Genomic DNA, 22,753 nt, shown 5'->3' with positions numbered 1-22,753 from the left:
GTATACATGAACATAGATGCTCTCTGGCTTTCCTTTAAAAGGTATATGCAGTTTTTGTCCTTAAGTGACTTGAGTTATTTCACTCAGCATAATGCTCTCCATTTCTGTGAAAATAGAACGATAATTGAGCAAGATATGAAGAAATGTTCAAAAGGGAAAGGAAGGAGAGAAGTGGGGGGCTAGAAGAGGGACAGAGAGGAAAATCCGTAGGATAGTAGAGGATGGTGGATGAAGGGGGGTGAAGGAATGGGAAATGTTCAATGGGGACTTGGAAAGATGGGGTATTAATAGGCACAGATCTATGGTAGTTAATTATATTTTAAAATGCTATACAAATGATTATGTAAAACACAATGCATATAAATAAAACACAGTGCATATGAATAATTGTATAAAATACAAAGTACATGTATGAAATATGATGTAGATGAATGATTGTATGCAAACCAGTAATAAAATGTTTTAAAATGGCATATGCATGTGCAATAATATCTAGTTTCTACTTTCGAAATATAGCTCAGTTTTTATTTGATACTAATTCTAAACTTCATTTTTCCTTCTTATCATTGAACACCAAAAACAATGAGACAGTATAGGAATAAAATAGTTAGAGGTAAGTACTTTCAACATAGTAGTGTAAAATAAAGATCACTAGTCTCTGGCAGGCAACTCATGGTTGCTGTGATGCTAAACACTGTGACACTGATATGTCAAATATTTTAATGGTGGACAGTGTTTGGTGGAGTTTCCTGATTAAAACAAGCTTGTAAGCAGGAGTGGCATCCACTTCCAAAATAGCTTGCCTCTGGAAACTCTATGAATGTGGAGAAACAATGAAAGTTATACAAGTGTTCAGGTCTTTTGTTCATAGGGTCGTTAAGAGTCATCTACAACTCAACAGCACTTAACAACAACAAGTCTCTGGCATGTGAACACAAACAATCTTTACAGGTAAAAGAAATCTTTAAAAACACAGAAAACTAAAAGCAATGCTTACAGAAATAAGTTTTTCTGAAGTTATCATTACAAAGTGAATCAAAGTATTTAATGATTAATCACTATCTAAAGTGTCACACAGGAACCAGGTTATAGCAAGAAGCAGGAGGAAAGACAAAAAAGAGGAAAAAAAGGTAAAAAAAAATGTAGAAATCAGAAAACTTGGTGGTGCTAGCCACCATCTATTAATACGAGGGTGTTCAGCACTGGGGCTTCCAGCTAGCGTGGTACTAGCTCGAAGCAGTACTTATCTTTTCTCAACTACCTTTATGTCTACATCAGTATATTGAGTTGGGCATTCTAGTCATTCTTTAAATTAAAGAAGCATTTGAATAAATCATTAACTCTACTTTCATTGTTTATTTTATGCCTGCCTTTTTTGAGGTAAAAATAATCCAATATCCTCTCTGATAAGTCAGAATATATAATTATTGTTATGTTATGTGCCGTCGAGTTGCCCACGACTCATAGCGACCCTATGTACAACAGCCCTAAACCCTGCTTTATCCCTTGTCAATCTTATTGTCTCTGACACAGTTACCCCATTACCCCAGTGGCTGAATCAATCTATCTCACTGAGGGTCTTCCTCTCCTGCGCTGTCCCTCTCCCCTTACAAGCATGATGTTCCTCTTCAAGTACTGATCCAGCCTTGCAACACGTCCAAAGTATGTCGGACAAAGCTTCAGAATCCTTGCCTCCAAGGAGCAGCCTGGCTTCATCCTCTTCTTGTTTGTTCTCCTAGCAGTCCATGGTATATTCAATACTCTTCTCCAGCACCACAGCTCAAAGGCATCAATTCTCCTTCTATCATTCCTAGTCACTGTCCAGCTCTCTGATGCATAACAAATAATTGCAAAGACCATGGCCTGTATCAGGTGCACTTTAGTCTCCAGACTGATACTGTTGCTCCTCAGTATTTTGGAGAGGTCTCTGACAGCAGACTTTCCCAATGAAATTCATCTTTTAATTTCCTGGCTACTGGTACCAATAGTGTTAACTGTAGAGCCAAGCAAACTGAAGCTGTCAAACTGAAGCTATCAACAATCTCAATCTTTTCACCACCTATCATGATGCTGTTAATTGGCCCAGTGGTGAGAATTTTTGTTTGCTTGATGTTGAGCTTCAATCCATATTGAAGGCTACAGTCCTTGACCTTCTGCAGCAAACACTTCAGGTCCTCCACCTCAGTTTCAGCAAGCAGGGTTGTGTCATCTGCATAATGCAGATTGTTGATGAGTATGACCTCCAATCCTAATGCCACTCTTCTCCTCACAGAGCCCAGCCTCCCAGATACTCTGTTCCACATATAGATTGAAAAAATATGGAGATAGGACACATCCTTGATGCACACCCTTCCCAATTTTGAATCATGCAGTGTTTCCTTGCTCTGTTCTGATGACTGCCTCCTGGTCCAAGTACACCTTCAAATCTTGGGAAAAGAAACACTATACAGCAAATCTATAGACTTTATCAACCTCCCCTAGGAAACTCTTGTAGCATAAATTGAGGAGAAGATGCCCTAAGGCACAAGAAGTCAATCCTGGAGCAGAAGTTCAAAACTCCTGAAATCAAAGAGATACTGCCCAAAGAGGAAGAAACTGGCAGCAGCTTGAGGAGTTACGAATCACAGAAGCCCAGAAAAATTGGCATATAGGCCATCACATCAAGGGCTGGATAGGGTAGACTGATGTTGAATGGAGTAGTTGGGAGTAGATGTAAATGCTGGAGTAGGGAATGGGGTGGTTCCAAACACACCTGGCAAGGTTGGGGACAACACGGTATCTATTGGTTTTTTTCTACTACAGGGAAATATCTTTAATCTGCTCTTCTCTGTAAAATGCTTATCTGTCAGATAATGTTCTAAAATCTGAGCAATCAAATTAAGACAGACTAGGAAGAAGGATTGACCATCCACTTCTGAAATAGTAGGCCTTTGAAAACCCTATGCACAATATAGCACACTTAGACCAGCAGATATGGTAACTGAGGCTGAGCCATCAAGTATGGAAACGCAAAGGAGGAAGAACAGTTGTAAGCAGACACTAGTGATTGGACCATGGAACGTAAGAAAGATGAATGTGGGGAAACTGGATATTGTTAAGAAAGAAATAGAAGGCATAAATACTGACATACTAGGTATTGGTGAAATGAGATGGATAAGCATGGGACACTTTGACTTAGAGGATCAGATGATCGACTATGCTGGAGACAAAAAGGTGAGGAAAAATGGGGTTGCTTTCATAGTTTAAAAAAAAAGACTAGAACAATTATTGTAATAGTTTATATAATTGTTAAAATCAGTGTACTAACATTGCTATGAGTGTAACCTTGTCAAGAAAACTGGAATAATTCTTTGTTTTGTTATTTGAAAAATGTCTACTTCTATGATATTGTTTAAAGCCAAGAGGAGGTTGATTAAAAGTTCTATCAATAAATCCAATATTATAATGGCCTGATGGTGAGAAAACAAATACATTGATAATTATCCGATAAAAAGTCTCATAAGTTGTATGTGTACGTGTCTGTGTACATAGAGGAATTATGAAGACTATGTCTGTAAAAATCCCAGTATAATGATCTCTTTTAGAATATACTACTAGTCTTAAATAAAAGTAAATGTGACTTGATGTAGGATCCAATGTCTATTTCAGAAAAAAGACCCTTTAGATCAAACTGCAAAATATGACTGATAAAAGAGAAATGTTTAATTATTATACTAGATGACACTGCATTTTAATTCCGAATATTTTAATAAACAAATGGAAAGGCAGCTCATGCAATATGTATCCAACTTGAACCGACATTCAACAGGGCAATAATAAATGCACATAGATTAATAACTCAAACAGTATGGGGAAAAGCTCATGCTGAAATAATGAGCTCCTGAGAGACAATTTGAATTTTTTAGCTATTTCTTCCAGCATTAATATTACATTACTAAATATTACAATTTTCTAATATCACTATTTCCTGACATGAGTTACCTATCTCTAACAACATGGTAAAAAGGAATAATTGCTTTCATCAACCACTATCTCCTAATTATTATCCTTACCCAAACTTTCTAAAAGAGTTATGGCACATTTTTGTATCAGTATTAACTGATCCAAACTATAGGCATATTTAAAAAGTGGACAAAGGCATGTAAGTTCAAGCAAAAACAATTTAAAAGGGTTCTCTCACTTTCATAAGTGCACAACAAAAAGAACATTCTTTAAAAAAAGAGAAAGCAACGTTGACTAACAAGAACCAAACTTAGAACCGCAAATTAAATATCCAAAACAACAACAAAAACAAGACAATGATTTTGAAGCCACTGAACATTAGGTTTTTAAGTTACTGGCAAAGAACTGGGATGAGGGAAACTAATAAAATCAGCCCTATAAGTGTCCCTCCCAGCTTACTGTCTTGAGAGAGTTTCTTGCCCAAGATACATGAGTACTAAGAAAGAGCCTATAAGTCTCCCAAACTGAGGAGATAGGGCTGAAAGTTTCAGAAGAAAACAGCTAGACTTCAAAGGACAGAGGAGAGAGCCATACAAAGAGAAATCCCCAAGACATCTTCAGAGGGCTTCTTGCCGGGTATTCAGTAGAGTATGATTGGCATATCTGTGTACAGAAACCACCAAAGGCTGAGAAAAGGAGCTATCTGAAAGGCCAGCTCCCACCAGGTGAACTGAAAGACTTCAGAAGGTACTGTGTAAGGTACTTAGAGCCAAGGTCAAGAAGATTTATAAGAACACAAAAATTGCAATCACTCATCAAGGTAAAATCTAAAATCTAATCAAAGATTATAAAACAGGACAGTTCAGACAGAGGCAAGGAATGAAGCAAACAAATCCAGCTCAGAATTGGCCAAGACAATTCTGGAATTATGAAAGGCTTTACAACAGTTAATAGAAGGTTATTACATACCTTCAAAGAGTTTAGTAGAGACAGGAAAGACAAAAAAAAAAAATCCCCAAACGACTCAAATAAAAATTATGTAGACGCAAACTACAATGTCTGAGATGAAAAATTCAATGGAGGGAATCGATGGCAGACCAGTAAGGACAGGGAAGAAACTAGCAAACATCAAAGTACAGCCATATAAACAATCTACAACAAAATGCACAAAGAAGAGCAGCATCCAGACCTAAAAGAATATCAGACGAATAGATGACGGACTGCAGAAGAACAAACACATCTGTTTTGGAAGAGTTACAGCTCAAATGTTCACAAAAGATGGAAGGTGTGACTTTGTATCACATCTTTTGGACATGGTAACAAGAAGGACAAGTTCCTGGAGCAGGACATCATGCATGTAAAGCACAGGATGAGGAAAAAGAAAAAGGTGAAGACTCCCAGTGAGATGGTTTGGACACAGTGTCTTCAATAACGAGTTCAAACGCAGCAACGGCTGTGAAGGTGGTACAAGACTGACCAATGTGTTGCTCTGTTGTACCTTTAAAGTGCTATTAGTTGGAAGTAACTCAAAGGTAGCTCACAACAACAAAGAGAGGCAAGAAGAACCAGCACTAAGAAACAGTGTTTCAAACTGAAGGAAAACAATAAAGCCACAGTCTAAGCAGCATGATGAACTTTTCAGTAAGGTAAACCAAAATACTTCATAGTCAAGTTGCTGAAAGCTACCTTTCCATACAGAAGAACAAAGACATACTTGCACATAAATAAGGTGGAAAAGACAGAAAATATTAGATGTTGGCTAGAACTTCTCACCAGTTGTGTGTTAAGAGTTCTCACTGTTCCACAACCCCAGCCACCATTTAGCATTTTTCACTTAAATCATTTTAGTGAGTTAGTAATAGTCTCTTTCTAGAGACAAAAGAGGAATAACATCTGTATCAGTGGGCTCACGCATCGCAGAGGTGGTGAGGATTGCACAGGATAGAGAAAGGTTTAGATCGGTTATTTACTGGGTTTCTATGAGCTGTCTGGATGTGCGGGCATCTAACAACAACAACAATGAACTAAAGCTGACTATAAGCATCTCTGGAAATTCCACTTTAGGTGAAATACTAGAATTGCCTGCGACCTCTTTTCATGTGAGAACAGGAAGATGAGGAGGCAGATCCTGGGTGGAAGTGAAGGATGGGAGCGAGAGTGTAGAAGAGTCATAGCATCAACAGGAAGATGTCAACAGTGTCTAAAACAGAAAGAGCCAGTATATCAGTCCAGAGTATTAAAGTAAGTATCAAATAATCAGCTAAAAGAAATAAAAGCACTTCTCCCAGGGGAGGAAAGAACTGAAGCTACTCAACTGGGGGACCACTGTTTGTTACAGACCCTGCAGAACTCATCTATAATACTTCCAAACAACAACAGACAGGAGAAGCAAACCTTCAGCTGTCCCCAGTTAGAGGCGGGTCCTTCATGGTGCATTCTTGGCTGGCTTTTCTGCTCTCTCCACTGTCTGCAGTGAATGAGCCTTCACTTGGGCCTGACAGAAAGCTGCACAAGCAGAAGGGAGAATCCCTCCTGAAAACTGCTCATCTGTCAGCCTCCACATGACTATTAAAATATATCACATGGCTTCTTAAGATATTAAGAAAAACTCAACCTTTCTTTTCTAATTTCTAAGGAAAAACAAAGCTATGCCCTGTAATTCAAGCTCATAATGATTTAATTAAAAAGAAAAGATGAGAAAAATTCAAAGATTTCTACAAAATATACACTACTGGCAAATGGCAGATTAGTTATAATATGGTACTATTTATTTAAACATCCCTAGTTGTTAAAAAAATAGGTAGAGTTTTAAATTCTATATATATATATACAGCCAACTCACGAGGGTTGCCAAGTTGAATGCCTCTAATGTATAAAAATTACATCAAAGATAGTACAATAAAATTATGTGAAATACATTCATATATCAGTTTCTAAATAAATCTGATTTCTTTTTAACTGACACCTTAATTATTCATATTTACATCTGGAATATAACAACTTTTCTTTCTTTTAACAACCTGAGACAAACAAAATATTACATTAGCTAGGCCTACTGCATTTCTACAGCCGAAATGTTGTGTCAATTACTTTTAATAAGATTTTATTACCTTGTTTAATCTGTCCTTGCACAATATTACTGGAGGTTGGGGGGGAACCCCTTGCCTTAGAGAGGTCTGGGGTGCCTGGTCGAGGTGGTCTGAAAAAAAGAGAAAAATAAAAAAAGATTCATCATTTATGTGTGTATATGAACACGTGTGTGAGTGTATTCACATTGTCATATAACACTTCTTAGTTCCAAGTGAATTGCAAATGAAAAAACTCAACATTTTTCCATTTAATAACCCAAAACCATGACATCCTTTCTGTTCTAATAATATTTTCTACTTAAAATTTTTAAACAGTAAAATAATTAAAGGCTCAGTAAGTAGTAAACAATATTTTTGTATCTACAATCTCTTAGATGTTAGTTTTTTGTGTTTTTTTAACAATTTTTTTATTATTTTATTTCATTATTTTTTGTGTGTTCCGTCAAATCAGATCTGACTGGTACAGGAGGAGATTGTTCCTCCTTCTCCAGCAAAGCATCTGGTGGATTCGAACTGTGCATTTCTGAGATTGCAGTTTCAGCTTCTTGCCACTAGGCCACCGGAGCCTGCCAGATGTTAGTTTTAAGGGATGCTTATGAGCACTTCAAAAGCGTACTAACATTGAAAGATACATGTCATAATTGGAGACTAATTCTTCAGCATTATTATTTGGAAATTTTCAGGCTTTCTCTGAGCACTAATTGAGCTTTCAGATATTTAGCCCTAAACTCTGAAAAGGTTCTCAGTGCTGTGAAGGATCCTTACGCCTGGTGACCCGAAGAGTGCGGAGGGCAACTGTGTTCCACGGGGTTTTTTAGGCTGTGACTTTTTGGAAAGGGATTCCCAGGCAGCCAGCTTGAGGCACCTCTGGACGGACCCAAACCCCTAATTGCTCTGTGCAAACCATACAGCAATTAATACTTTATATCACCTAGGGGCCCCCTGAAAGGGTAGGTAGGCATTAGCTATTGTAAGTAGGCAGTCTTGCATTAGGAACCACGCATAGCAGGGACTCTAGAAGCAGACTGTCTCTACAACTTCCTGTGTGACCCTGGGCAAAGTTATTTCATCTCTTTGTGCCTCAATTCTCTTATATGTTAAAAAATAATAAAGTACCCACCTTACAAAAGGAAGAGTATTATACAGTATTTGTAAAGTGCTCAGAATGGAGCCTTACCCAAAAGTGCACGTTGCATAACTATGCTTAAGATTTTGAAAGTTCTTGATATGATCACTTCTCAATAAATGTCAATGTTCACTCCCACTGAGTTGATTCCAACCCACAGTAACTTTACATTGGGTTTCTGAAACTGTAAATAGGTCTAGGAGTAGCCTGCCTATCTTCTTCCATGAGGGATCTGATGGATTTGAACCAATGACCTTCCTGAGGGATCTGATGGATTTTAACCAATGACCTTTCAGTTAGCAGCCTAACACAATGCACACCAAGCCACCAGGGATCTTCTAATTCTTAATAGAAAGTAAAACAGTACTAATGTCTTCATGACTTAGGAAAAACTACCATGCAAGCTAAGTATTGGAGTGGCCCAAACAGTTACCTGCAGTAGTGCTACGCTTTGAAAGGTTATTGGTTTAAACCAGAGCTTCCAATTGGTTGCCAAATATTCAGTAATTGTCACTTTGAATTGGATTCAGATCTGTTGCTCTTGGTATTTTGATCCAAGGAGGAATCAAGTGGCTGTGTCCACTCAAAGAGCGCAGCCGGCTGTGCTGCTTTCTAGGTCATTTGCTCTCCTGAGGTCTGCCAACACCCTGATCTCCACATCAGGCTCCTGGACTTGCAGAAGGGAGGCCTATGGCTGGACTTTGGGAGAGCAATCTATTGGCACCAATACCTGAGCCTCTGTCATCAGTCACAGCTCTGGCTTGATCGACCCGGGAGGTAGGTAACCCAGGAGATGTGCTTCTGAGGTGAGAGGTGAAGACCATTCGGGGATACTTCTACTCTGGAACACACCGGAGCACCAGAGTTGTCATCACACAACAGGAAATGACTTGGCTTTGGTTTGCTGTAAGAACATCCGTTACCTTCACTGACAGATTCTGACCATTCTTTGTATAAAATTCTGAAGTCAATCCATGCACATCAACATGGACAATAAAGGAAAACATCTGAGCCAAATACGCATTCTCAGGTGAGAATCTGAGGGAACTTTACGTAGATAAACTTCTAAGTTGACATTTATTCAAGTCTTCGTTTGTTTGTTAAATTGGCTACATTTTGTCCTCTCTCATTCAAAACTTGTTAAAAAAAAAAAAAGAAAGCCTATTGAATAGTTGACCGTGGAGCCAAGCAAATTAAAGCTATGAACAATCTCAATCTCTTCACCATCCATCCTGAAGTTGCCAATCAGCCCAGTGGTGAGAATGTTTTTCTTGATGTTGAGCTTCAATCCATATTGAAGACTGTAGTCCTTGATCATCTGCAGCAAGTGCTTCAGGTCCTCCTCAGTTTCAGCAAGCAGGGTTGTGTCATCTGCATAACGCAGATTGCTGATGAACACTCCTGGCACCAGCAGCCAGGAAATTAAAAGACGTATTGCAATGGGAAAATTAGGGACTGTTAAGACCTCTCCAAAGTAGTGAAGAGCAATGGTTTCACTCTGGAGAATAAGGTGCACCTGATACAGGCCATGGTCCTTGCGATCACTTGCTTCGCGTCAAAGAGTTGGACAATGACTAGGGAGGATAGAAGGAGAATTGATGTATTTGAGCTGTGGTGTTTAAGAGTACGGACTGCTAAGAAAACGAACAGGTTCATCCTGGAGAGGGTTAAACTAGGCTGCTCCTTGGAGGCAAAGATTCTGAAGCTTCATCCGACATACTCTAGACATGTTGCAAGGAGGGCATGCTTGGGATGGTGGAGGGACAGTGCAGGAGAGAAAGACCCACTATGAGGTGGCTGGATTCAGTGACTAGGGCAGTGGGGGTAGGTGTGTCAGAGACAGTGAGGTTGGCACAGGATAGGGCTGTTGTACATAGGGTCACTATGAATCGCAGGCGACTCGACGGCACATAACAACAACACTTAATAGTATCATAGATTTTAAAATGTATCATTTTCTTTTGTTTAAATAATTTCTACTAATTGCATTTGAACATGGAAAGGGCAAACAATGAAATGACATTAAATACTGCACTCTGTTGTTGTTGATTGTTTCCAATCAAGCACGACACATAGCAATCCTATGAATAAAAGGCCTGAGGCTTTTCTAGAACTATTGTCATTTATCAAAATTCTATGAACTCTGATACACGCTCTACCACCCGCATGAAGTAATAGTGACAAAAATAAAACTAATTTCTTTTTTTTTCTTTTCACATTTTTAACCACGAGAAACCAAACTCTGATGGCCATACCTGGTCGGACCTTTCTTCATGTGATCGCCGATGAAGGTCGCATTGGTCATGCTCATTAAGGTATTTGCCAAAGATATGATGGACAGGAGGTGCTGCGTGGTGACAGCCCGGGACACCCCGTAGGTCCCCTTCCCCACCCCTTCTGTGGCTAGCAGCTTCCTTCCTCCTTCCACCCTCCCCTGTGACACGGTCGAGGCAGCTTGATTATAACCAGGAAGCATGAGTGACATGTGACCCCCGCGCGACAACAGCCCGAACGACACGGTGCAGTGGGGCTTCAGCATCCCGAGGCGGTCCAGGCAGATGTCATCCAGCACCTCGTTGAGGCCCCAGGCATGGAGACAGGACAGGAAGAGTTTGGCAGTGTCCATGGTTAGGTTGTATTCTAACAGCGTCAAGGGCTTGGATTTGCTGGCCCGATACTCAGGATCACTCTCCTCTCTCCTCTGTCTCATCAGCTCCTCCTCACCCTCCTCCTCGTCCAGGAGGTGCTCCTTGATGTTCTCTTTGATCGTCTCTTTCACTTGCTGGAAGATGACCGCGGCTCGCTTCCCAGTGAGGAAGGAGCCCCCTTTGTCTGCACTGCCTGACGCTTTCTGCAGGTTCTCCGGGGAAATAAGTGCGGTGTTGGGCCTCGAGGCTTCTTCCGTCAGGAGCTGAATAATCAACGCTTCCACGTCAAAGAAGAGCACATGCACGTCCGGGTCGGTGAGGTTCGTCTTGATTGCTTGAACCATCAGGGAGTTATGAGAATATTTAGGCAAATTCCCCTGTAAGAGAGAGTTGTGGACGATGGTTAGGAGTCAAAGTTCTTAATGTCTGATATTCAATAATGAACTTTATAAATAGCCAGAGTTATTAACATGCTTATTCTTGTTCTTCTAAGAAACCTGTATTATTAAAAACACTTATATATGTGTGGAGAACACATACCATATGATGCTACTGACTACAAGCTAGAATGTTAGCTCTAACTTACATATAATTATGATGTGTAATATAGGTTCTGGAGTTCTGGTAGCTTAAGAGTTGGTGGTAAGGGGTTGCACTACCAACGTGACATGTGGTTCGAACTCAGCAGCTGTTCCACAGGGGAAACATAGGCAATCTCCTCCTGTGCGATTAATAGCCTCTGAAAACCTGCTAGAGGGTCAGCTATGGGTTGGTTCCAACTCATCAGTACACAACAACAAACAACATATACACTAGACAGTATGTGCTGGTAATTATATATTTGCATGTGTGTGTACATATATGTAAACATGATTTCATGTCTAAAATATCGGTTTATAACCCTTGAATAACTCTACTGAAGCTGTTATAGAACTGCCAAATGATTTTTTAAAGTCAAGGAAATAAATGTTTGTTCTTCAAACAATGGGTCCTTTTACCCAGACATAGACTAAAATGTCTTTCAATACTTCTGATTTTAACAAGCAAATATGTCTAAAAATTATAAGCAACTTTCTATGTTCCCTTTGTCATGGCTTTGGAACGTTTTAAGTTGCTGCGCCATCAAATCCCTCCTTATACCGCTTTTACTTTCAATCTCCCCAGTTAAGACCCCTTTCCCCTCAACAGACAACTCGGTCCAGACTACTGAGATCCACTTCCCCAGCACTCACAACAAAACAACACTTAAGCTCTTTGCTGTTTCTGACATTAGTTTTGCCTCCAGGAGGAAAGAGAAAGGGGGGGGGGAATGAAAGGAGAATGAAGGAAACAGGCTCATAAAAAGCCACAGCTCTGGCTTCCTGGGTACCCGCTCCTGGGAAGCCTTCTCATGCTGCCTCCAGGCTCTCCGTCACCCTTACAGCTCACTCTCTCTTGTAACCACTTGTAAACCTTTACTGCAGTCACCTGTGGAGCCCCGGGTCTCTATAATGAACCAGATTCGTCTCCTGAAGGATCCCAACTCTGCATTTTCAACTTCTTGTGCTGTACCTCCTCTGGCGCCTCCCATTTCACATGTCCTGATTGCCACTCTCCCACTAACCCTGCTGCCCTCCCCTGAATTATCAGTTTGGCTTATCAATTTTTGCTACTAGCCAGCATCACCAGCTACCAATCCCTGAACACCATCTGAGCGTGGCTTCCAACTCAGTCTATTCATTTCCCAGCAGGAACCGTTCTGGGCTCGCTTCCCTTCCTCCAAACTCTCTTCATCATCATTGACTAAATCTCTATCCCCTTCTAGACAAAATAAAGAACACTGACATGGCATTGATAACGAGGAGTACTGAATCCACCACGAACTGCCAAAAGAACAGGCAACTCTGTTTTGGAGGAAGTGCAGCCTGAGTGCTCCTTAGAAGCCAGGATGATGAGACTTCGTCTCACTTGACCACGTTATCAGAGGCCATGATTCCCTGGAGAAGGACACCATACCCAAAACCGTGGAGGGTCAGCAAGAGAGGCTCTTCAACAAGACTGACTGACAGAGAGACTGAAACAGTGGGCTGGGGCACAGCAGAGACTGTGAGGACGGCGGCGAAGGATTGAGCGGGGTTTTACTCCACGGGACACAGGGTTCTGTCAGTCAGAGACAGCCTGATGGACGTAACACTTCTCCTTGTTCCAATCCGACCTCCCCAGAGCCACGTGGCTCCTCTTTTAATCAAAATCCAATCATGCCACTCTTCAGTCAGGATCTTTCCATAAGCAGAGGTTATTCACATAGATAGAAAATACAAAACCGTACGAAGTTAATAAAAATGTAAGCGAATATCTGATCCTGAAATGAGGAGGGACCTTCTAAATGTACACCACTTTGGAAAAAAATTAAAAAGAAATTAAGAAATAGGAATAACATTTACTAGGAATAAGACTTACAAACAGTTATATCTATACATATATTTCTTAACATCAATAATAACAATTCTAATGCCAAGAAATAAAAGTGTTCCATAAGACCAAAAACCAAAACTCCCTTCTGTTGATTTGATTCACAGTGACTCTAACAAGTGGAGCTCATGGTGACCTTCCTTCAGGTTTGTAAATATTAGTGGATATTAACAGGTATATATTGGAGAAGGTGCAGTCAGAGTGCTCCTTGGAGGCAAAGATAATTGAACTTCGCTTCACACCACGTTGGGCATAATGATAGGAGAAGCTATTCATTGGAGAGGGACATCATGCTTGGGAACATGAAGGGACACCAAGAGGGGAAGATGCTGTTCCAGCTGGACTGCCGTAGTGACTGCTGCGGTGGGCTCCAGGGGGTCAGAGAACGTAGGATGGCACAGGACAGGGCAGGGTTCACATCTGCTGTCATTCGGTCGCTACGAGCCATCCTTGCCTCAAGGGCACCTAACAGCAACAACAAATATTAACAGCAGCAGACTCCCACAGACAACGGGGTGTACTCGACCCATCAATCTTTCTGTCTAATAGTCTAATACACAATGCACTACAACACCAGGTTTCCTTAAACAGTCAGTAACTATACAGAAAAGACTGCTAAGAAGAGATGCCAAGGAAAGGAAAGTTAAAATACCTTTCGGGACTTAGGAAATGAACAAATGCAGACCAAAGTAGGAATCCTGGCAGTGCAATGGTTAGCGCTCAGCTGCAAACAGAAAGGCCAAGGACTCGAATGAATCCATCGAGAGGTTGCACAGCAGAAACCGGCAAGCTCCTCCTTAAAGACTCTAGTCTAGGAAACCCTGGGGGCAGCTTGACTTTGTGATGTGAGGGTACTACGAGAAGAAAATTGACTTGATGGCATCTAACAACGACATTAAAAACCATGTACTGCTAGCCAGAAGTATAGCACAGAGAGTTGAACCCACTGCAGGAATGCTTCAAATGCTTCCTTTCCAGGGAATAATCTGGCAACGTAAACCACAAACCCTTCACATTGATACCATTCAACACAGTAAGTTTATTTCAAGAACTCTATCCTACAGGATCAAAAATACAAATAAGGATTTATCTTTTTAAATGTTCTGTGAAACAAGAGCCATTCTTTTAAATGGTATGCGAACGAACTAACAAAAAGGAAACAGGTAAGTAAGACTACCTATAGAAAAGAACAAAAGATAAATTATTAAAAATAATCATTTCTGAGCACATGTAAAATGCCCTATTTCTATGTTAAGTGATATAAAACTAGACACATACATACACAAAAAGCATGGTTACAAATTTATGTATTTATAAAAAAACAAACAAAAAAAACCCCAAAAAACAAAAACCAAATTTATGTATTTAAGGTTACATGCATCAGGATGGATGGTGAAGAGATTGAGCTTTTACACAGCTTTAGTTTGCTTGGCTTCACAGTCAACAGTCTTGGCACCAGCAGCCAGGAAATTAAAAGGTGCATTGCCATGGGAAAGTCTGCTGTTAGGGACCTCTCCAAAGTACTGAAGAGCAATGGTGTCTCTCTGGAGAGTAAGGTGTGTCTGATACAGGCCATGGTCTTCGCAATCACTTGTTATGCATCAGAGAGTTGGACAATGACCAAGGAGGATAGAAGGAGAATTGATGCCTTTGAGCTGTGGTGCTGGAGAAGAGTATTGAGAATACCATGGACTGCTAGGAAAACAAACAGATTTGTCCTGGAAAGGGTTAAACCGGGTGGCTCCTTGGAGGCAAGGATTCTGAGGCTCCGTCTAACTTACTTTGGACATGTTGTGAGGAGAGACTGGTCCTTGGAGAGGGACATCATGCTTGGGAGGGTGGAGGGTCAGCGCAGGAGAGGAAGGCCCTCTATGAGGTCGATTGATTCAGTGACTGGGATAATTGGGATGGGAGTGTCAGAGACAGTGCGATTGGCACAGGCAGAGCGGAGTTTAGGGCTGTTGTACACAGGGTCGCTATGAGTTGCAAGCGACTCGACGGCACATAACAACAACAACAACACACGTAAGCATGATAAGAAAGGCTGGAAATGCCTGAAAGTGTTAACACTCATTATACTTCTGTGACTGGATAATTGAAAATTTTTCTCTTCATGTTTTCACACATTTCTTAAATTATGGATGTTGTTGTTATGTGCCGTCAAGTCTCTTGCAACTCGTAGCAATCCTATGCACAATAGCTCTGAACCTTGTCCTATCCTGAGCCAATCTCACTGTCTCTGACACACCTGCCCCTATTACCCCAGGTCCTGTGTCACAGATAGCATATCTTAAGGCCATAATTGGAATACAAATACTTGGGGTAAAATGAAGACTCCATCAGCTCAAGCCTATCACAATCAAACACAAAATACCTTTCCAGTCTTACCAAACACCCAAGGCTCCAGCTATCATGAACAGGTCTCTAACTTATCAATCCTTTTTACTTATGCTGCTTCTTTGCCTGAAGTTGGGTGTCACTGAATGGAACGTGAACAGTGAGCCCACACAGAAACAGGAGAACCGCCCCAAAGGTTTTCTAGTCCATCATCTTTATGGATGCGAATCACCAGGTCTTTTTCCTGTAGAGGGAGTTCTAGTGGGGAGAGACTTGCACTGACAACCCAAAGGCACGCAGTTCAAAGCCACCAGCTATTCTGCAGGAGGGAGGGGGTGATCTTTTCCCATGTCATTTACAGTCACTGACAAACACCTTTGAGGGTCATCTCTGAGTCAGTCCTAACTCCGCTGTCGATGAAAGAGAGAGAGATGACATATCTGTACATGCTTTCTTTACATCTATACAATTTGCTCTATTACAGATTCACCTTCTTTTGTATCCTGTGAGATAATTTAAAAAAACCAGAGACTGGGCATGTCTAACTTTTCTTACGTAATCCTAACTCTAACAGAATGAATACAGAGTATTACAAAAATTGTTAGGAAATCATTTCTGAATGGATAGTCAACTTGGCGGTCATATAAAAGTTACCAAATTCCTTTAACTGATCTTTCTTCTTTCTCAATTCTCCTCCCCACCCCCAACCCCCTCCATTTCTGTGCAAAAGAGGCTTCAAAGACATTTCAAAACCCAAGGGTAAATCCAGACATTTCTGCAAAGCATAACTAATCATCTGGCCCTTTCTGCTACAAACGTGCCCGTTTCTGTCTCTAATCCTTTCCTCTGTATCTTCTACAGCCAGAAAATGAAACCACTCGCCACCTTCGAATCAGGACACTGCTTCTTTGTGCTTTTGCATGGCTCCATCAGGATGAGGCTGCTTCCTCAATCTCCTCACTGTCACTCAAGTCAAACACTTCCATTCACCCTTCAAGAAGCTTCTCAAATCGCTCCTCTTCCAAAAGTAGGATTTTCAATCAAACTTGACCACTGACTCCTTTGCACAAACTTTTACTCTGGTTTGATTGAATAAAAAGACCTGAACATCAAGGTAGAAAAGAAATACTATTTCTAAGGTACAGATAAAGAATCTAAGTTGCTTTGGTTAAATACACATGATAAATATACACTGCTGTTATGTGCTGTCCAACTGCTTGTGACCCACAGTAATCTTCTGTACAACAGCCCTAAACCCTGCTCTATCCTGAGCCTACCTTATTGTCTCTGAAAACACCTACCCCATCACCTCAGCCACTGAACCGATCCATCAATATTAGTTCGAGAGGCCTGATATCAGGGATGAGTGAATAGCGACTATCAGCTTGAGTTAAAACAAAGGGCTTTAGTACATTTTCTATTTCCAGCTTTGACTAAAAATCTGCAAAATCGCTTTAGGAGAAAAGCTAAAAATCAGACATTGGAGGGGAGGAGGGAGCGAAGGAGCAAGAATGGCTTTAAAAAAAAAAGGCTGTAAGGCCGAGGAGACAGGATTTTCAGCTCTCTCAGGTGAGGTCACCACATGTGCGCCCCTTTCAGCATCCCTGGATCTGTGGGTATTCTCCATCTCTGTCTGGAGGGGTGCTGGCAGATAGCAGGGCGCTTGGACAACTGAAAGGTTATCTAGCGCCTGGTCCATGATCTGTAGATGTGATTGCCTGTCTCCTCTTATCACCGTCTTTCAGAACTCCCGATCATGTCATTGCAGCAAAGCTATGGAAGCTGGAATCCACAGTCAGAAAGGGGGCAGGTGGGATAAAGAAAACAACAACAAAAGTCATGAGAAAACAGGTGACAACTGCAGGCAGAAAAAACCAACTCCTTCCAAGTCTTCTGACGCTGACTGCTGGCGTCACCAAGTTCTGCAAATGGCCTGAAACCCCTGCCAAGGAATCGTCCTCACCTCACAAAGTCCTGTTGGTTTAGAACACAGGCATCCAGCAGAGCTGTGATGATAAGATTTTAGCTAAATGCATGGATCCATGAATAGTCAAATATCCTCAAAAACACCAAGTTCTGAATTGTATCTTACTGATTATTGTAAAAGCACAAAGATGAGAGGGCACCCACTGATGCACTTGATATTCCCTAAGGGTAACGAGAGGAAAACAGGGAGGAAAAATCTATTCAGCTCCCGAATCTCAAAGCTTATTAATTTGTTGTGTATCATTGAGTTGGAACCAACTCAGGTGACCCTGCAGCAGGTTTTCAGAGGCAGCAAATCACACAAAAGGAGAAGGCTCCTTTCTCTCACCAAGCAGCTGGTGGATTCAAACTGTGTGTCTCTGATACGGCAGTGCAGCTCCATACCACTAGGCCACCAGAGCGCTCTATCTAGTCTGATCATAAGATATACATATCTAGAGCAAACTAACCATCCAAGTGGTTTTATATTCTTAACACAGTTTAAATCCACGCCAATCTAAGGCAGGGAAATCTTTAACAGGAACATCAGCAGGCTTGTTCAGACCCTTTAATTACTAAAAAAAAAATCCGTCACATTCACTGCCACTGAGCCGGCTGTGGTACAGAGCCATCTTGGTGAGGTCTCCTGAGCTGTTAAGTCTTAACAAGAGGCGTCTGCCCTTCTTTCTTGGTATCTAATTTTCTGGTACTGTCAAAGCACAGGAAAAACACCGTTTTTTTGCTCAGTAGTGCCCCCCGCTACAGACTACACCACCAATCTGCAATGTGTGCTCGCAATCTCACCTTGACCTTACCATGGAGAAAGATTCAGTTCAGTCCCACAAACATTTGTGCAGGGATTATTACTTGCAAGACACTTGGGAGAAAATGAAGTCTGTCTTTAGAGTCATAATGTACCAACTTAAGAGAAATGAGCAATCAGGAAAGGTAATTATACAATATATACACAAATGAAATGGACTCTATACATATTGCTAGTAAAAATCAATGGTCCATAAAAGACTAGGCGTTGGTATGTGTTGTTGAGACGGAAGTGACTACTCGCTGACCCTCCGAAGGTTTTCAGAGACTGGAAACTGCGCGAGAGTGGACTATCAATCTCCTTCTGGGGAGTGCCTGGCGGATTCAAACTGCAAGCTTCTGGGTTGGTGACGCAACTCCTTACCCTCTAGACTGTCAGAGCAGGACCAAAAAACAAATGTCAAGTTGATTTTAACTCATAGCAACCCCATGTAAAAAAGGAAAACCGCACTGCAGAGTTTCCAAGGCGCTATTATTTCTACAGGTAGACTGTCACATCTGCCCTCTTTCAACTTTCAGTTTGCAACCAAGAGCTTAACGACTTTGCTATGAGGGTTCCTCAAAAAGGCTAGTAAGCACCCCACCTGTGCCCTGTTTTAGAACAGCGGTGCTATGCAGTATGTATCCTTTTGTGACCGAGACATGGTGGAGGTGGAGAGGGAATGGGGAAGAGGTGGACAGATAATGAACACAGCATTGGAACAGATGAGGGGAAGAACTGTTTGAAAGGAATCTATGATTATACATTATGTGTATGAGAACCGCCTGGCACAAGGGGGGGACACTGTAAGGGGGTTCAGGAGGGGGAGAGAAGAGGGAAAACAGGTGCAATAATGAATACATTAAAAAAGGTGAGTAAGGCAGATATATTGGACTTTTTCATTGTAAATAGAAATGCATTATCATTTTATATTTTCTCTATGATTGAGAAAATACAGAGCTAGTCAATTAAAATCTAAATAAAGAAAATTACTTAAATATTATAGGAACAGAAAATAGGGGAATAGTGAATTATCGATCAAATGGATATTCATCGTTGAAAGTGAGCCAGTGATAACCACGTTGAAAGTAACAAGTAAAACTGCGGCTTAGATAAAAGTGAAAAGAAAATGCTAGAACTATGATCAGGAGATGAGAGTAATTCCATTTTGAGTAAGGGCATTTTGCACACATGCACACTATAGATTTTCACACATGTACACTACACACACACACACATACACATACACAATAAAGACAGTAGTGACTTACAATCTACAGAAGAGACGATTTTGATATATCCTTGTTAATAATATTTATCATCATTATTTATTTAAATATGTGCCAGCTTAAACCATCTGAGATGAAACATCTGGTAGCTTGTTCCTTTCAAATCAATGTTATAATGATATTTTAAATATACTCCATTCTCTCATACGATTAAGAAAAATTCAGAACACTGGCAATAATTTTACTCTCTGAGGACTCACCTCAATTGTTCTGATTTAAAAGCCTGCTTAATTCTGATTCAACTTTCTATATATTTTGCAGATGACCTTTAAAATTACCTATTAAATAATTTATTATTCCTGAAAAAGCACAGAATCCAATCTATGACTATAATACTAAATTATACTTGATACCAGTAATTAGATTTCTACCTAAAGATATCACTGGTTTCTGCCAGTAAGTATTATAAACATCTGTCTGATTTTGGCACTAGAATGCCAAAGAAGAGATGATTTAAACATGTATACATAAACCTGTTTTGAAACTGAACATTAACCGAACTAAGACCAGGAAATTATAAATATGTAACACATATATGTACAAACATCTATAAACACCAAAAACCAAAAATATAATCCAAAGAAAAATAAATGTTGGAAAAATTTTATTATATTAGCTTGTAAAATACTTAAATGGGTATTGTATTTACATATTCTAAATAATTTTTCATTTCCTATAAAAGACTGATTTTCAATCTAAGAATAGTTTGGTAGGAAAAACAAAAATAAAACCCACTGATTTTACTCTTGATCTTGGTATTTTATGGATTGAATCCCCTCAAAGAATTTCTGAAATGCCAGTGCACGAGGGTAAACATTCACAGACTACAAACAAAGAGGTTTTCATATCTTAACCTTTTTAATTAGCTAAGTGAAAAATTTACTAAAAAGTTTCCACAATAATGGTTTCAATAGTAGCTATTTTAAATAGTAAGGGGAAAAAAGAAGGGTAGGGGTGAGAAAGGAAAAGAGAAGGGGAGAGCTGAGCGAGAGACCGAAAACACAGAAAATGAGACAGAACGAGAAAATATTTGAGACTGAAATGGGTCTTTGGTGCCCTCTGCTGTCACACCGTCGTTACTGACTAATATTGGTCAAGGCAACCCTGAAATAGAGATGAGTTCTCTCAAAAAATCCATTCCAACTGGCATCAGACAATATACTAACCTACTTACATTAAACAGTTGACTCTTCATAGGATGAGATGTTTGTTGACACATGAATTACAACGTCATCACCGGAATTTCTGTTCTTTTACTTCATTTCTTTTTATTAACAAGCAAATTAATAAGCATAAACCCCAAAAGAGAAATACTTTTTTATTTCTTTAAGGCTAATTCATTCCATATGACATAATTAAAGTACACAGTATCCATTAAAAGTAAAGTATAAATATTCAATAGAAAGGAGCTTAAAAAGAAAATTATTTTCAAGATATTTCTACCGGCCATGTCTTTCTGGATGAGATAGATATAGATGATATAGATATAGATATAGATATAGATATAGATATAGATATAGATATAGATAGATATATAATAATATTCAAGTGGTGGTGTTGCTGCTGTCTTTTAGCAGCCTGGCTATTCAATTTCATCATACTCAACTTAAAGCTAAGAAGCTTGAAGGTAAGAGGTAAGTCAGAAAACGCAGGGAAGAGTCCGGTTCTTCCAGCATCTGCCTGGCCTTCCTCACATGTTCTGAGTCCCATTATGAAATAAGCCCTCTCGTGTTTCCCTCTGTGTTTTCTGCCTTTCTTTCAACCCACACACTCAGCTCAAAGCATCTTAATGTCACCAATGCTGACTGATGTTTAGTATTCATGGGTACTTTCACACAAAATAAGCAGAGAGTAATGTAGTTGTTGTTAGGTGCCATCAAGTCGAGCATGACTCATAGCAACCCTATGAACAAAAGATCTGAACCCTGTTCTGTCCTGCGCCATCCTCACACTTCCTGACACACAAGAGCCCATTGCAGCAGTCACCCTGTCAATTCACTTGGTTGAGGGTCTTCCTCACCTTCGCTGACCCTCCACCCTTCCCAGCATCATGTCCCTCTCCAAGGAATAGCCCCTCCTAGCAATATGCCCAAAGTATGTGAGGCAAAACCTCATCATTCTTACCCCCAGAGTAATGTAGAGAAGATAATACCAGATTTTTGGACATATTTTACCCATCCCAGCCAAATGAAGGCCGTCCACAGACAAATACTCTTTACATTTCTGTATTTGTGCACTGCAAACTGCCTCTCTCAGTGATTGACTGACAAATATAATGTGATCCAAACGCTCCTTTTCAAGTCTGAAATACCAGGTCATATAAACCACCTCATATGAGTTTTACATATGAAAATGTGTCATATGTCAATATTATATATGAAATTCCATGGCATATAAATCATCTCATGAGTTTTACATGTGAAAATGTTTAAAACCTCAAAATCAATGTCAAAAGGCTTACAGCCTTGTTTGGTGGCCATCATCCCAGCTGACTCCACCAACTGTGGTGTTGTTGTTAGGTGCTGTGGAGTTGAGTTGAATACGACTCGTAGCGACCCTATGAACAACAAATCTGAACCCTGTCCTATCCTGTGCCATCCTCAGCATCTCTGCCCACTGGAGGCCACTGCTGCAATCACTGTGTCAGTCCATCTCATCCACGGGCTCCCTCTCTTCCCCTTTCCAAGCGTGACGTCCCTCTCGAAGGAACAGCCTCTCTTAAAACATGCCCCAAGAACGTGAGATAGAGCTTTGTGACTACCATTTTCGACAGGCTTTCATTACTCAAATTCCAAGGAACAGCCTCTCCTAAAACATGCCCCAAGAACGTGAGACAGAGCTTTGTGACTACTATTTTTGACAGGCTTTCATTACTCAAATTCTAAATCCTACTCTGAAGACATGAAGAGTCATAAATCCAGGTCCTATAATAAGCACATGAACATACCCATTTCTCATAAATGCAATGCTTTGATATCTTGGAAGCTTTGATATCAGGGCATCATAAATGCTTGTTTTCAATGGCGCTACTCTTCCTTTTAAATTATTCATCACTATTTAATCATTTACTTTAAAATGGATTTTTCATTTTCACCAATAATATT

The 22,753-nt window shown here is 40.3% G+C and overlaps 1 protein-coding gene across 2 annotated transcripts in view; it reads right to left on the bottom strand.

Moving 5' to 3' along the window:
• WDR7 (WD repeat domain 7) overlaps window positions 1–22,753 on the bottom strand; it is a 349,149-nt gene that overhangs the window by 261,834 nt on the left and 64,562 nt on the right. For both annotated transcript variants that reach the window (XM_006891734.1, XM_006891735.1), the window contains exons 14-15: window positions 10,413–11,182; window positions 7,053–7,141 (exon numbers count right to left, since the gene is read on the bottom strand). In XM_006891734.1, the coding sequence (XP_006891796.1) occupies window positions 7,053–7,141; window positions 10,413–11,182 (859 nt within the window). The remainder of the gene's footprint in view (window positions 1–7,052; window positions 7,142–10,412; window positions 11,183–22,753) is intronic.

This window comes from Elephantulus edwardii, unplaced genomic scaffold (assembly GCF_000299155.1).
Source record: "Elephantulus edwardii isolate Elephantulus edwardi_28Jun2011 unplaced genomic scaffold, EleEdw1.0 scaffold00103, whole genome shotgun sequence".
NCBI lineage: Eukaryota > Metazoa > Chordata > Mammalia > Macroscelidea > Macroscelididae > Elephantulus > Elephantulus edwardii.
This window is presented reverse-complemented; position numbering and strand designations above follow the sequence as displayed.